Below are 16107 nucleotides of genomic sequence, written 5' to 3'. Positions count from 1 at the left end.
AGACTTAGGACCTAGAAGACTTCATTCACCTTTCAGATTCAAATGTAAGCAAGTTGCTTGGCCACTGTGTTCCTCGGTTCTCCTGTTTGTTAAGAAAAGCAGACAGGTGTTGAAACTTGACATCTAATTTTGGGGAAAAAAAGGTTTTCCTCCTCATGAACGTATTGATATCTGTATAGCACTGCCTACTTTACAAAGTACTTTCGTGTCTCCTTTATAACGTCTTTGTGAAATAAGCTAGAGAGTACACATATTTTACAGGTGGGTAAGCTAAGCACAGAGCCATTAAATAACTTCCCCAAGGTAACAGAATTGGGGTATACATGCTCAATGATTTCTTAACAGTTTCTAGTAAATAATTTATAATAATCTGAATTCTAAAACTATATAACTATGAAGTCAGAGAACCATTTTTCCTTACAACTTTTTTAAATAAAATTTATTGAAATTGAAAATAGAGTAATTCTCCATGAAGTTTTTAAACATAATTAGAGTAGTTATAATTCAATACTGTGTGCCAGACACTAAACTAGGTGTTTCATATTTGCTATCTCTAATTTTTATTTTACATTATATTGGTATATATCCACCTTACAATTGGGAAACTGGAATGTAGAAGGTAAATGAATCATCTAAGGCCTCACAGCTAATAAATGATGGAAATGGGTTCTGAACCTGTCCCAAGCCCATATTCATCTCCCTGTACTGTGCTATATATCTGCTGTCTTTTCACACGAACTTTGGATGGAAATAATCATCTTCCAAGAAAGCACTGAATGTAGTAGATTCACAGTTATTTTTCTCCTTAACTTACCAGCTTTTGGCACTTCTCTTTCTTGAAACTCTTTCCCAGGACTTAATTTTTTTTTTTCACCTCCCTTTGTACTTAGCCTCCTTTTCAACCTCTTTCTCAGAGAACATTCCCCCGAGTTTCAGTTCCCAGTTTCTACTTCCCTTTACACTACAGTTTCAGGGACTTCATCCATTCTCATGGGTTCAACTCCCCCTAATAGAAGAAGTTGCTTTGGAGTATACGTATCCAGATGGAACTGTACCCTGTTCACCAGGTCTGTCACTTAAATGGCTAATGGGACTTCATTTCAGGGCTCCCTGACAAGCACAGTTTTAATGTTGAAAATTGAATTTATCCCACTCCTCAAATTCATATTAACTATCTTATTGTCATCAATTTCCATATTATCAGTTATTATGTTCTCTGTCCACAAAATATAAAATTCTCTTTGGCCTGGGTATCTTGACACCCAACTCAGTACTCTTTTTGCTCTGCCATGTTGCCTTGTGTTATTAGGTAACTTGATGTTTCATATGTCTTAGATCCTTAATTTTAAGAAGTTCCTGGAGGGCAATAACCACATATTATAATACGTTTCTAGTTTACAAGAGATTTTTTTATACCAAAAGTTGATGTATGAATTATTTGGAATCAGCCATGTTTTTTTTTTTTCCTTCAGACCTATTATAGCTTTAGGTTAAGGTGGGGTAATCCATAATGTGTCCAAAAAGGAGAAAAAGGAGCAAAACAGCTCCTGCCCATCTGGGGCTGCTAGTAGGTTGGATACACCTCCTACCCCCGAGAGCTTCCTGCATGATATGGTCCAGTGGATCAGCACCTAGCATAGAACTGTGAACACAGTAGGTGTTTTCTGCCAGTAAAGTTAACAAAACCCACTACTGGGCTTCCCTGGTGGCGCAGTGGTTGAGAGTCCACCTGCCGATGCAGGGGACGCGGGTTCGTGCCCCGGTCTGGGAAGATCCCACATGCCACGGAGCGGCTGGGCCCGTGAGCCATGGCCGCTGAGCCTGCGCATCCGGAGCCTGTGCTCCGCAACGGGAGAGGCCACAACAGTGAGAGGCCCACGCACCGCAAAAAAAAAAAAAAAACACTACTTATTTTCATGCATAATAAGGGAGTACATTTAAGTCTTTCTCAAAGTGCATGGCACAGTATAGTTGTCAGTAGTCATTTTGTTATTAAAGTGCACACAAGCAACATGATGACCAGAAGGATATTCTCAAAAGTAACCAAGCTCATAGATACAGAGAACAGATTGGTGGTTGCCAGAGGTAAGGGTGGGGATGGGAGAAATGGGTGAAGCATTTGGCTTTTTAATTTAAATAAATTGAATTTTAAAAAATATAATAGTAGATTTTGTATTTATTTGAGAAATCTTAAGACATGCAAATGCCGTGTCAGGAAGTGGTCATAGTGCTCATAGAGGAGTATGTATAGGAGTGACAGTTATCTTTCTTCTGACAGACAGAATTATAGGTGATTAACAGGAGTCAGAAAAATGATGTGACTTAACCTTAAGGATTTTCTGCAGATTCTGTTTATACTTTGAAAATTATCAGAATTACTATTAAAATATAATTTAATAATGCAAATATAGGCATGATTCTTGAAACTTCTTTAATCCTTTCAGAATATGGCATTTCAGGCTGAACAAAAAATAAAAGCAGATATTTTACGAAGCTTGAGTACTGAACAGCTATTCCGGTTATTATCAGATTCAGATTTGAATGTGCTGATGAAGACATTGGGCCTTCTTAGAAATCTCCTCTCTACTCGCCCAGTAAGTAAAATCACCCAGGTTTCCAGATTAGCTACCCCTGCATATGCATCACAAAACATTGCCCGGCCTCTCTGCTCCCATCAACATCTGCCCAGAAGTGTGATTCAAATGCTGCCCCTTCCCAGAGAAGCCAGGAGTTGATGTTTAGACCTGTCACCTTCATAGGTGTTCTGGGAGCTGTTTCACCATATGGCCACCTAACCCTCCACTCCTGCACTGCCTCTCCTCTCGTTCCTCCATGCTGGATGGGAGCCTGCCTTGACTTGTTACTTGATTTGCTGGCCAGGATGGGTTTTCTTGTCTGCCTAAATGACTTATCTCTGGGGCTTCAGCTTCTTTCCCTTTAGAGACTCCTTCTCAGTGCTATTGCGTAGATACCTCCCTGCCCCGCCCACATTGACTGGATTGACCTCTGAAGGTGTCAGCATGGAGAGCAGTGGGCATATGTCACAGCAGGAGAGGCTGAGCCTTGGTGTGGGGTCTTTCTTATTGTTCTCTAATGTTCCCTGAGCAACAGGGTCAGCGGCCTTCAGGCAGATAAAGAAATGTGGGTGGTTCCCTTCTCTGTGCCTCACTTGTTTTCTGAGTCTTCTCTGTACATTGTTTAACTTTTGGAAGTCTTCTGTTCTTTTCTATGGTCTTTTTCTTTGTTCTCCAAATCATAATTGTGGGTTTCCCATTGTTTTGCAGCACATAGATAAAATAATGAGTACTCATGGAAAGCAAATTATGCAAGCTGTCACCCTTATTTTGGAAGGGGAACATAACATTGAGGTCAAAGAGCAGGTATGTGTTCCTTTTTTTTTTTTTTTTTTTTGTAGGAATATCTTCTGAGTGTGAGTGCCAGGAGATATCGTAGTTAGGAGTCTTCTGAAATATTCAAGTCTGCAAAAGACAGGGTGCTGAGATCAGAGGTGCTGTAGAGACAAGAAAGTTCTGAGGGGAGATATCCTTCACCACCCCTTAAACTCTCTTCAAGAATTCCTCCTCTTGGGGCTTCCCTGGTGGCTCAGTGGTTGAGAGTCCGCCTGCCGATGCAGGGGACACGGGTTCGTGCCCCGGTCCGGGAAGATCCCACATGCCGCGGAGCGACTGGGCCGGTGAGCCATGGCCGTTGAGCCTGCGCGTCAGGAGCCTGTGCTCTGCAACGGGAGAGGCCACAGCAGTGAGAGGCCCGCATACCGCAAAAGAAAAAAGAAAAAAAAGAATTCCTCCTCTTGGAATGGAAGAAAACATGACCAGAGTCTATACTTTTACCCTCTGTGTCACGCTCTGTACATACTATTCGTCTCTACAGGGATGGCCACCTCTGACCATCCTAGAGTGAATCCTTTCTCCAGGATTCACTGCTTCTAGCCCTCTATATCACCATGCTCTGAACTCAAATTCCTACAATTCCCTGATGAAATAATCCCTTATGCTGGAGACATCTTTTTTTTTTTTTTTTTTTTTTTTGCAGTACGTGGGCCTCTCACTGTTGTGGCCCCGGACCAGGGCACAAACCCGTTTCCCCTGCATCGGCAGGCGGACTCTCAACCACTGCGCCACCAGGGAAGCCCTGGAGACATCTTTTATTTCTTTATTCTCATGCTTCCCAGTTCCTTATTTCTATCTCATACCCCTACTTTCTGTTGTGTTTCAATAGGGCAAGTTTAAGGTAGGCATGAAAATACAGAGGCTATGCGTTCATCAGGAGACAGTTTGGGAATTACTTTTCTATAGTTGCTGGGATTTATTATAGGATTTTTAACATAGTATATATTTTGTCGTAAAAGGAAAAGTCACCTGCAAACTTAAATTTTTAACACAAGATCTGAAGTTATGGTAATATTCAGCTTTCTGACATAAATGTTGGCTACATGGGTGTGTTCATTTCACAGCTCATTGAGCTGTACACTTATATGTATGGAAGAAACTTGCCCAAGGTCATCATGGAGAGTTGGACCCAAAGTCTAACTGCAGGGCCCACGCTCCTTATCCTCTGTGTTCCTGAGTTAGGGTAGTTCATCAGGCTTCAGAAGAACAGTCCAGGAAGCAAGAGTGGTAGGACTTGGGAGCCGTGTTGGAATTTGTGAGCAGAAAAGGTGATAGATTTGACAAAGTGCTTTTAAGATGGATGTTTTAGGTGATTTCTACTGAAATTCAGTAATAAACAACTATGTTTTTTGCTTAACAAAAATTTAACACAGAAAAACTATGATCTTGTAGGCATCACTGAAATTAGGGTGAATGAGATTTGTTTCTGGAACACAACAATAAAGAAGAGGCAGTGTTCAAAATAAACTGTTCTACCTGGAGAGCATAGAAATTTGTTTACAAAGACAGCTCACCTAGATAGAATTCCACGAACTTGAAAAGCGAAGCAAGGTAGAAAGGTGAGGCAAGATTTGGATGAAGGCAAAAGAAAAGGCCAACAACAATGGGGTGTTTTGGCAGGATACAATGATACCCTCTCACAGATTTGGGTGATGGTCCAGAAGTAGGTGACTCTGGGGAGGCTTAAACTGTCTGGTTTTTAGCTAGAAGTTTAATTCTTCTCAAAAGTATCAAAAGATACATTCTTTTCTTCCGTTTTTATTGAGATATATTGATATACAATAAGATACATGTATTTAAAGCATACAGTGTGATAAGTTGACATATATAAATACCATGAGACAATCACCATGATCAAAATGGCGAGCATATCTATCACTGTCCTTAGATCAGGAACAAGACAAGTATTCCATTGTTACCACTCCTATTCAACATCATACTGAAACTGCTATCGAGTACAGTAAGGCAAGAAAAAGAAATAAAAGGCATACAGATTGTAAAGGAAGAAATAAAACTCTTCCCAGACAACATGAAAGTCTGTGTAGAAAATGTCATGGAGTCAAGCTAAAACTAGTCAGTGAGTTAACCAAGGGCACAAGAAGAATCAATTGTATTTTTATATACTAGCATGAACAAGTAGAAATTAAAATTTTAAAAACACTATCGTTTACAATAGCTCAGAAAAAAATGAAACTATGTATAAGTCTCACAAATTATGTGCAGGATCTGTTTGCTGAAAACTATAAAACACTGATAAAGAAAGCAATCTAAGATCTAAATAGATATATACCATATTAAAATGTCATTATATATTACCCTTTACATATGTTGTTGGATTCAATTTACTGAAATTTGGTGAGGAATGTTTCACATCTATATTCATGATACTGGTGAATAGCTTTCTTGTGATGTCTTTGTCTGGTTTTTGATATTGGAGTAATGCTTGCCTCGGGGAATGAGGTGGAAGTGTTCTCTTCAATTTTCTGCAAGAAAATTTGTGAAGAATTGGTCTTCTTTCTTTCTCAAATTATGGTGGTATGTACCAGTGAAGCCATCTAGACCTGGTGTTTCTTTTGTGGAAAGGTGTTTAGCTACAAATTCAATTTCTTTTATAGAAATAGAACTATTCAGTTTATCTGTTTCTTCTTGAGTGAGCTTTGACATTATGTCTTTCAAGAAATTTGTCCATTTCATCTATGTTTTCAAATTTATTAACATAAAATTGTTCAAAATATTCTCTTATGTTTTTAAAGTCTGTAGTATTCTTTGCAGTGAACTGTCTTTTGTACTTTATATTGGTAATTCCTTTTTTCCTGATTCAGTCTGTCTAGAGGTTTATCAATTTTATTGATCTTCTCCAAGAAGCAGCTTCAGTTTCATTGATTTTCCCCCCCACCTTTATTTTTCTATTGTCTATTTCAGGGGTTGGCAAACTTTCTACAAAGGGCAAGACAGGTATTTTAAGTTTTGCAGGCTATACAGTCTCTGTAGCAACTTCTCAACTGTACTTTTTTTTTTTTAACATCTTTATTGGAGTATAATTGCTTTACAATGGTGTTTTAGTTTCTGCTTTATAACAAAGTGAATCAGTTATACATATATCCCCATATCTCTCCCCTCTTGCGTCTCCCTCCCTCCCACCCTCCCTATCCCACCCCTCTAGGTGGTCACAAAGCACTGAGCTGATCTCCCTGTGCTATGTGGCTGCTTCCCACTAGCTAGCTATTTTATGTTTGGTAGTGTATATATGTCCATGCCACTCTCTCACTTTGTCACAGCTTACCCTTCTCCCTCCCCATATCCTCAAGTCCATTCTCTAGTAGGTCTGTGTCTTTATTCCCGTCTTACCCCTAGGTTCTTCATGACCCTTTTTTTTTTCTTAGATTCCATATGTATGTGTTAGCATATAGTATTTGTTTTTCTCTTTCTGACTTACTTCACTCTATATGACAGACTCTAGGTCCATCCACCTCACTACAAATAACTCAGTTTCAGGTTTTTTTATGGCTGAGTAATATTCCATTTTATATATGTGCCACATCTTCTTTATCCATTCATCTGTGCTCTTCTAACCTGAAAGCTGGTATAGACAATGTGTGTAAGCACATAGACATGGCTGTCTTCCAGTAAAACTTTATTTACCAAAACAGGCATTGGGTTGGGTTGTATTTGGTCCACAGGCCATAATTTGCCAATCATTACCTCTATATCATTGATTCCAGTTGTTCATATGAGTGTGTGTGTGTGTTGCTTTTATCTCTGCTCCCTAGCTCATGTGTTAAATTGGCTTGGCCCATGAACTAAATCAGTCTCTTTAAGATTTGGTTTCTTGTCTCCTGAGAATATTTACAGAAGGAGTACGTGGGCTTCAAAGCAGAACTCTAGGTCACTCTGCCATGCTGGACAAGCCTGAGGATGCATAGGTGTATTCTAACACTCCAGGAAGGGGAATCACTTGCCTATCTTGCTGGCCTAGGCTATTCTGAGGACTATTTCCTGAAATCCCCCCTTATACCCACTGTCTTAGTAGGTAAGAGAGGGGTGGTTCTTCCCTAGGTGAGTCTAAATTCTCTTCCATGGTTAGAGTCCAAATCTGTTTTTCCCCCTTGCTTTCCCCTCAGTCCTGAAAAATTCAAGGGTGTTGTGCATGTCAAGACTTCTGACAGGCTCACCATGTACCGGATCACTGTGAAATCTGATGTCTTCCTCAGATCATCTCTCTCCCACTTCTGGGGCATATCAAGGTCTCCTCTTCATGATTTAAGTACGAATGAATAGTCCCCCAGTGCCTTGGATCATAAATTGCATTTTCTGTTTCCTGTATCCTAGAGGCAGCCTTTTTTGGTTCAAACCTCAGGACTCACTCCTTAACAATCTAGTTACTGCAGTGCTATAATCTAGGAAAAATAAGATCACACACCCTTTAAGATATCTGAGGGTTTGGGCCATAGTAAGAAAACATTCTCCTCAGTTAGCTATAACCTGCAAGCTTAATTAGCTTAAGTCTAGCAAAGAGAAAGGTTAAAATTGGAGAAAATTATTTGAATCCAGGCACCATCTCCACCTCTCGTCACTTTCTTTGAGTAATTCCTTACTCTGCTCCTGGACTCAGTGTCACTTCCTCCAAGAAGCCTTCCCTGACCCTTGCATTATCACACAAATGCACTTAGTACTTTCTCAGTTCTGTTTTTTTTTTTTTTTACATCTTTATTAGAGTATAATTGCTTTACAATGGTGTGTTGGTTTCTGCTTTATAACAAAGTGAATCAGTTATACATATACATATGTTCCCATATCTCTTCCCTATTGCGTCTCCCTCCCTCCCACCCTCCCTATCCCACCCCTCCAGGTGGTCACAAAGCACCGAGCTGATCTCCCTGTGCTACGCGGCTGCTTCCCACTAGCTATCTACCTTACGTTTGGTAGTGTATATATGTCCATGCCTCTCTCTCGCTTTGTCACAGCTCACCCTTCCCCCTCCCCATATCCTCAAGTCCGTTCTCTAGTAGGTCTGTGTCTTTATTCCTGTCTTACCATTAGGTTCTTCATGACATTTTTTTTTCTTAAATTCCATATATATGTATTAGCATACGGTATTTGTCTTTCTCTTTCTGACTTACTTCACTCTGTATGACAGACTCTAGGTCTATCCACCTCATTACGAATAGCTCAATTTCGTTTCTTTTTATGGCTGAGTAATATTCCATTATATATATGTGCCACATCTTCTTTATCCATTCATCTGATGATGGACACTTAGGTTGGTTCCATCTCCGGGCTGTTGTAAATAGAGCTGCAATGAACATTTTGGTACATGACTCTTTTTGAATTATGGTTTTCTCAGGGTATATTCCCAGTAGTGGGATTGCTGGGTCATATGGTAGTTCTATTTGTAGTTTTTTAAGGAACCTCCATACTGTTCTCCATAGTGGCTGTACCAATTCACATTCCCACCAGCAGTGCAAGAGTGTTCCCTTTTCTCCACACCCTGTCCAGCATTTATTGTTTGTAGATTTTTTGATGATGGCCATTCTGACTTGTGTGAGGTGATATCTCATTGTAGTTTTGATTTGCATTTCTCTAATGATTAATGATGTTGACCATTCTTTCATGTGTTTGTTGGCAATCTGTATATCTTCTTTGGAGAAATGTCTATTTAGGTCTTTTGCCCATTTTTGGATTGGGTTTGTTTTTTTGTTATTGAGCTGCTTATAAATTTGGGGGATTAATCCTTTGTCCTCAGTTGTGTTTTTACCTCAGTTGCACCACAGTGAAATGTAATTGTGTACTGGCTTTGGAGTTAGGGAGAGTGTCTTATTCCTGTCTCAGCCTGTTGCCCAGTGGAGTGGGCGGAGTGCATGCACATTATAGGTGCTCGGCCAACGTTTGTTGAACTGCTAGGGCTGTCACTGGCTCAGTGTCCCTGTCACCATCCATTCACTTTTACCTTAATCCTTGCCTCTTGCTGGTCTGGCTGTGAGAATGTAACAGCCAACGAGAACAGTCTTTTCCTCCAGTACCAGCGTGCTGATTGTCCTCATAATGAGACTGTCCTGCCAGCTGGCACAGGCTCCCTCTATCCTCCACATTAGGCCAGCCTGGACTAAGCTTCTTCACACATTTTGCTTCCCTTTCTGTTCCTCCGGTAGGGTTCAAAAAAGTCAAGAGGTCCTCATTGCATGTGGCTAGTGGACGGGGATCCAGAAGGTCATGAGCTTGGAAGCAAGTGGTATTTGGAAGGGGAGGTAGGGGGGAGTTATAACACCTTTGAAGTTTCTACCAAAGAGACTACCTCTTTGAAGAAACCTTGTGGGTTAGTAGCAAGAGCTTCTCTTAAAAATGAAATTTTCAAGAAAATATGAATAAATTACATTTTCCCTATGATTTATGTGCTAGCATGAACTATGGCTGCCTTTGCCTAGCAGTGATGGTTTATGCCCAGAAAGAAGCCACTGAAACATTTGGGCTCTCTTTTAGCTAAGGCAGACTTTCCTTAGATGTGGTTACTTTTGTTGGCAATGACGTTATGAGATAAGAAATCAGGGCATTCAGAGTGGAACCTGTGAGAATCCATGTACTTCAGATGGGAAATTGCCTAAGTTCTTGAGAGAGCTTGAGTCTGAGGACTTCAGAGCTTTCCTGATCGCTGGCCCTTTGTTCTTTTCCAGACACTGTGCATCCTAGCCAACATAGCAGATGGGACAACGGCAAAAGAACTTATTATGACCAATGATGACATCCTGCAGAAAATCAAGTATTACATGGTAGGCCTTTGTCCCCTTCATGGCTCCACACTAGCTGCACGTGAGAAGGCAAGCACTGTAGCACTGTTAGCTCAAAACGAATTGTGCAGAGATTAAACAAAGAATAGACTCCTCCGTAACCGATTCCAGAAACTCTTCCATCCTGAAGGGAAAAACGACACCAGGCTCTTGAAGCTTGTGCCATTCCCCACCCTATCGTCTGATTGCCTTCCTCTTACACAGTGAGAGCTTGGGCTTGGCCTTCTCTCAGTGCCCCCAAAACTTCCCTCTCAAAGCTTCAGTCCTATACAGATGAACCCTCTAGCCTATGGTATCTCTGGCTCTTGTTCTTTGATTATCTGCTTTCAGTCACAATCTGCTACGTACTTGCAAACACCTCAGCCACCTACTGCCACGGCCATACCCGGGATCTTGTCATCACCAGAATCTGCCCATTGCCAAAATCTGGAAATCAAACATCCATCCTCTTTTCATTCTGTCAGCGTCTCCTAGCAAAACCCTAATCGTGGATGAACGTGTCTTCTCTTTGCCTCCTTGTCGGAGTTAACAACTGCAGAGAAAGGCACAGAACCAGGCTGACTGGTTTCATGTTAAATTCACACTTACAAAACCCACATGGGCACTCAGCACTGCCTGGTACCCTCCTGTGATTCTCCAGCAAGCTAGCACCTCCATTCTCCAGAAGAATAGGTTCTTACTTTCTCCTCATTCTTTAAACCTCACCTCTTATCTCCCTCATCACTCTTAGTGGTGACCTCACCTTTTGTTTTACTAAGAGAATAGAAGCCAAAATCCTTCAGCAGTTCCCTATTACACCTTGAATAAAATCCATCCCCCCACTTTTTTTTTTTTTTTTTTTTTTGTGGTACTCGGGCCTCTCACTGTTGTGGTCTCTCCCGTTGCGGAGCACAGGCTCCGGACGCGCAGGCTCAGCGGCCATGGCTCACGGGCCCAGCCGCTCCGTGGCATGTGGGATCTTCCCGGACCGGGGCACGAACCCGTGTCCCCTGCATCGGCAGGTGGACTCTCAACCACTACGCCACCAGGGAAGCTCCCATCCCCCCTTCTGATGGCCTGTGCAGTCCTATATGACCTGACTCATCTGTATCCCCCAACTTCTCTCATTCCCCTCTTCCCTTTGTTCACTACACTGACCTCTTTCGACTCCTGGAAGAGGCCATGCATGTTCTTTTCTGCCTCAGAACCTTCACACATGCTGGCTCCTCTGCCTGGAATACTGTTCTCCCCGTGGGATGCCTTCTCGCCTCTCAGATCTTAGCTCTGCTAACACTTCCTTGTGGGCTCTCATCTGCGTGGGTTATTCTTTGTTACGGCATAATTGAGTGAAGTACTCCCTTCAGAGCACTTAGCTCAATTATCGCAACATATAGTTGTTTGTTTGTGTGCCTACCGACTGTAAGCTCCCTGAGGGTAAGGACTGTATCAGTTCTGTGCACAATTGTATATCCATGACCCTGTACAGTGCCTGGCCTTTAGTATATGCTTAGTAAGTATTTGTTGAATGAAAACCATACTGCTTCAACTGGGAACTCCCTTATCTTTCCAATACCAGATCCACATAGTATCTCTGTAATGTTCTGAAAGCTTCTCTGGACTTCCCATACCCATTGAGGTACACCTGTCTCTCTGCTGCTGTTCAGAGCCAGACTTAAGAGCGTCTTCTGCGTGTGCTGTCTCCTTCCTCACCACTAAATTCACTCTTTAGCCCACTTCATCTGGCCTCCAACCCCATTGCTCAACTGAAACTGTTCTGGTTAAGGTCACCATCCTATTATGCCAAGTCCAAAGGATGGTTTTCTCTCCTCAACTTTCCTCACTTATAGTGAATTTCAGCACAGCTGTTTCCTCCTCCTGGAAACATTCTTTTCTCTTGGCCTCCATTCCATTATGCCTCCCTGCTTAGCCCTGGACCTTTATCTTTGCTCTCGCACATGTACTATTGAGGTTGATGGTTCATACCCTTTGTTGCATGGTGGAGGAATCTTTCAAAGACTGTTGCCTTGCCCCTTTCCTCCTGAGATTCTGATTTAATGGTTCTGGGGTGTAGCCTGGGCATCAGTGTTTTTTTTTTTTTACAGTTCCCCAGGTGGTTCTTAGGTATAGCCAGAGCTGAGAACCACTGGTTTAGGGAATCTCATCCACTCCCATGGCTCTTGCTGTCATCCCTATTCTTTGTTTGGTTTCTGGGCTCCAGTTCAGTAGTCAGTTTTGATAAATAGATTAGGCATTATCTTACTTACACTGTCATGGTATCAAGCAGTACAAAACACAACCACAATAATGGTTACTGGCCTTCAAAAGCCATGACAACAAGCTTCCCTGATGGTGTCTACAGCTTTACAAATGCTGGTTCTTTTCTTAGTGGGCAGGAGGGGGTAGGGGAGCAAGGTCTGAGGGTCACACGGAGGGTATTCTCCAGCCTAGACCTCTCTTCTGAACTCTGGACTTGTATATCTTCCTGCTTACTCAGCATCTCTCTGTGGCTGTCTGAAGCTTCTTGAGGTTGGTGTTTAAAAATCGATTCTTAAGTATCTCCCCTAAACCTAAATTTCTCCCCTCCTGGCCTTTTCCATCTGAGTAGAGTGGCTCTGCCATCTACCCATTACTCACACCAAGGAGTCAGTCTTTATTTCTCCAGCTCCTTCGTCTCGTAATCCAGTTTATCAGTAGGTCCTGTTAGCCCAGCCCCTAGCCGTTCTGGATGCTGTTGACTTCTTTCTGTCGCCGCTGCTCTCACCCTAGTTCAAGCCATAGCCTCTCATACCTGACTGACCATAACAGCCTCCCAGACACCTCAGCACTGTCACTCCAGTCCCTTCAGCCTGGGTAACCTTCTAAAAATGTAAATCAGGTGTTGTCCCTCCACTGCTTAAATCCTTCAGGGCTTCCTGTCAACTCAGAATGAAATCAGTCCTTACTCTGGCCCGCAAGGGCCTACAGTTTAGCCATGCCTACATCTCTGAACTAATGTTACTCTACTTTTCCTTCTCAATATGCATAAGCTCTACAGTTTCTTCTTACCTCAAACCTTTTCGCAGACTTTTCCCTCTTCTTGGTACCTCTTGCTCTTTGTACACCTGTTCAAAGAGCACCTTTGTTCTTCCTATTTTTTATTCTTCCTCTGTATAAATATTGCCTCCTTCAAAGAGATCTTTTCTGTCCATTTCACTTAAAATTAGGTTCCCACCCCTCCACCCTCCAGTTTTCCCTATCACAGCAATTTGTTTCCTCAAAAAATGTTTATTGAAGGATGGATGAACTTATATGTAGTAAATACTTACTGTTGTATTATAAATAAGTTCATTTATTCAACAAATACTCATTGCTGGCCTGATGCTGGGAGCAGATGACACATTTTATTCTGTTTTGTCTTAGTGGAGCCCCAACTGGACAGCTCTCTAAAAGTCTTGGCAGGTAGGAGGGAAAAAGAATCACCAACCATAGAATTCTAATGAAGGAAGGCATGTGCTTTTCTTTGTCTCTGCTTAGTTCAGATATAGTTCTACCTGGCAAGACGCGTCTGTCTCAGCCTTCAAGAGACTGTTGAACATATATCGTGTCATGGTATTTCACAGATATGCATAAGTTATTTAAGTGTAGTGGGGACTTTCTTTTTTTAATTGACCAATTAAAAAATCATCTGTAACACAGAGATCGGACTTGTGGTTGCCAAGGGGGGGGATGGACTGGGAGTTTGGGGTTGGTCGATGCAAACTATTACATTTAGAATGGATAAACAACAAGGTCCTACTGTATAGCACAGGGAACGATATCCAGTCTCCTGGGACAAACCATAGTGGAAAAGAATATAAAAAAAGAATATATATACATGTATAACTGAGTCACTTTGCTGTACAGCAGAGATTGGCACCGCATTGTAAATCAGCTATACCTCCGTTAAAAAAAATCATCTGGAAAGATTGTTTTACCACTGGGTCCTCTTTCATTTAGGAGAAAGCACTGTATATGGACAAATAATAACTTAAGCAAAAATGGTTGTACTTTCAGTACATAAAGAGAAATAAACCAGAAGTGTGTTTCAGGAAGATAGGAGGCTCCTTAAGAATAGTAGAGACTTAGTCAAGTTTTTGTGATGTGCCTATAGAAATAAGAGTACTTTGAGTCAGATACTCAGTAGCCAAAGAGATGAATACTAAGTGCACATCCATTCCGTTTATTGGCCCTGCATGTTTCCTCCCGTAGAGAAAGCATAGTCGAAAGCACAGACTTGTCATATGCCAGTGTTCCTGTGTGTATGGGTTGAGTGATAAATTGCAGACTGCACCTGTGGCCCTAGAGGTGTTTTGTGTGGCCAGCCAGAGGGTTTCTGAAATTTGAGTGTGAATGTCTTTTGGCAAGGCTTCACTCCCCAGTGTGCCGGATTTCCTACCATTCTCTTGTCTTTAGCCCGGCCTGTTCACCCATTAGTACTAATTTTGTGGCCCCTCAAGACATTTGGGTTTGAGGTCCCTGCTTCAAACTTTTAGGCTATTGGAATTGCCTGTGGTACGTTACCAAAAATTACCTCAAATGAGATTACCTCTATTTTTGTTTCCTTTTCTGCATCAAATAGGGTCATTCACATGTCAAATTGCAGCTTGCTGCTATGTTTTGTATATCAAACCTCATATGGAATGAAGAGGAAGGTAAGAGATTGGTGAGATTTGTTCTGAAGAAAATTATGGGAAGGAAGCTCTTGCACAGGAAAGGCATCAGGTGCCCCTGAAATCCTGGGTAGAGGCACCACTCACTGGCCCCCAAGCCCCCAACCGTGTCACCTTGGTATGAATGAGAATCCATGGGTCTAGTTAACACTGAGCCCCACCGTGGAGTCAGCACTGTTCCAGATTACTGAACGTGAGGGTGGAGGAGACCGTAGGGAAGTGAGTGACAGTCCTTGTCCTTGAGAGGGCTGAGGAGGAGGATGGTGAGATGCGCTTGAAGATGAGAGGTGAGGGTGGGCAGGAGGGTCGGCCTTTCACTGTGAGCAGGGGCCGCACATAGAAGGACGACAGGCAGATAAGCTTAATGGAGAAGAGGGTGCGTTGGTGAGAAGGGAGAGACACACTGTGCCTGGTGGGGCAGCCAGTCTGCGAGGAGGCCCCTATAGCTCTCCACCTTGACTGTGCATTAGAATCACCCAGGGACTTTTGCACCAGCCAGTTAAATCAGAATCTCTGGGGTGGTCTCCAGACGTAAGTGGTTTTTTTAATTCCCCAGGTGATTCCAATGTACAGCTAAGGTAGTGAACACGTGCGGGAGAGCAGTGGGTCTCAGTGCTGGGTTGGCTGCGTGAGAATCACCTGAGGAACTTTGTAAAATGCAGATGTCTGGGCTCTACCCCTAGAGATTCTGGTTCACTGGGTCTCAAGAAGGTGAATGCATGAGTGAGTCACTGTGGGCTCTTCAGGGGTGGAGGAAAGAATCCAGGAGAATTATCCTCCTTAGCACTGTGTCCAGAACAAAGTGGAAGGAGGAAAAACTGCATTCAGCGTGCAGGCCGAGAGACCAAGTAACAGCCGGGTACCAGGGAAACAAGCTGCCCTCAAGGAGGTCCTAGTCTAGTTGGAAGATAGAACACAGCAGTGTGGAGTTGGAACTGCCACGTGCTAAGAGGCAGCCGGAAGTGCTGGGAGGTCCGAGGAGGGTGGAAGAGAATGGAAGGGGAAAACAGGACTGGTTTGGGGTAGGAAGAGCCTGGCTAAGTATGTCCAGAAAGAAGTGATGAAGATGGGGCCTGGTGGCAGGGCCTCGTGCCAGGCTGAAGAAGCTGACTTTGACCCTGTGGTCCATGGAGAAATTAATCCAGCAGCAGAACCCAGATGGACTGCGGGAAGGAGGGTCAAGAGGCAGGGAGACCAGTTAGAGCACTGTTGGAGAATCCAAGCATGAGGGGATCTGGCTGCACTGGG

At 42.7% G+C, this 16107-nt stretch overlaps 1 protein-coding gene across 4 annotated transcripts in view; it reads left to right on the top strand.

Annotated features, from left to right (window-relative positions):
* ARMC8 (armadillo repeat containing 8) overlaps nucleotides 1-16107 on the top strand; it is a 103629-nt gene that overhangs the window by 82979 nt on the left and 4543 nt on the right. For all 4 annotated transcript variants that reach the window (XM_082840479.1, XM_082840480.1, XM_082840478.1 and 1 more), the window contains 4 exons: nucleotides 2445-2594; nucleotides 3285-3380; nucleotides 10079-10174; nucleotides 14769-14841. In XM_082840479.1, the coding sequence (XP_082696605.1) occupies nucleotides 2445-2594; nucleotides 3285-3380; nucleotides 10079-10174; nucleotides 14769-14841 (415 nt within the window). The remainder of the gene's footprint in view (nucleotides 1-2444; nucleotides 2595-3284; nucleotides 3381-10078; nucleotides 10175-14768; nucleotides 14842-16107) is intronic.

The sequence above is a fragment of the Leucopleurus acutus genome (genome assembly GCF_964270905.1).
Source record: "Leucopleurus acutus genome assembly, chromosome: 5".
Classification (NCBI taxonomy): Eukaryota; Metazoa; Chordata; class Mammalia; order Artiodactyla; family Delphinidae; genus Leucopleurus; species Leucopleurus acutus.
The sequence above is the reverse complement of the archived record's forward strand: the minus strand, read 5'-3'. Positions and strand labels throughout refer to the sequence as shown.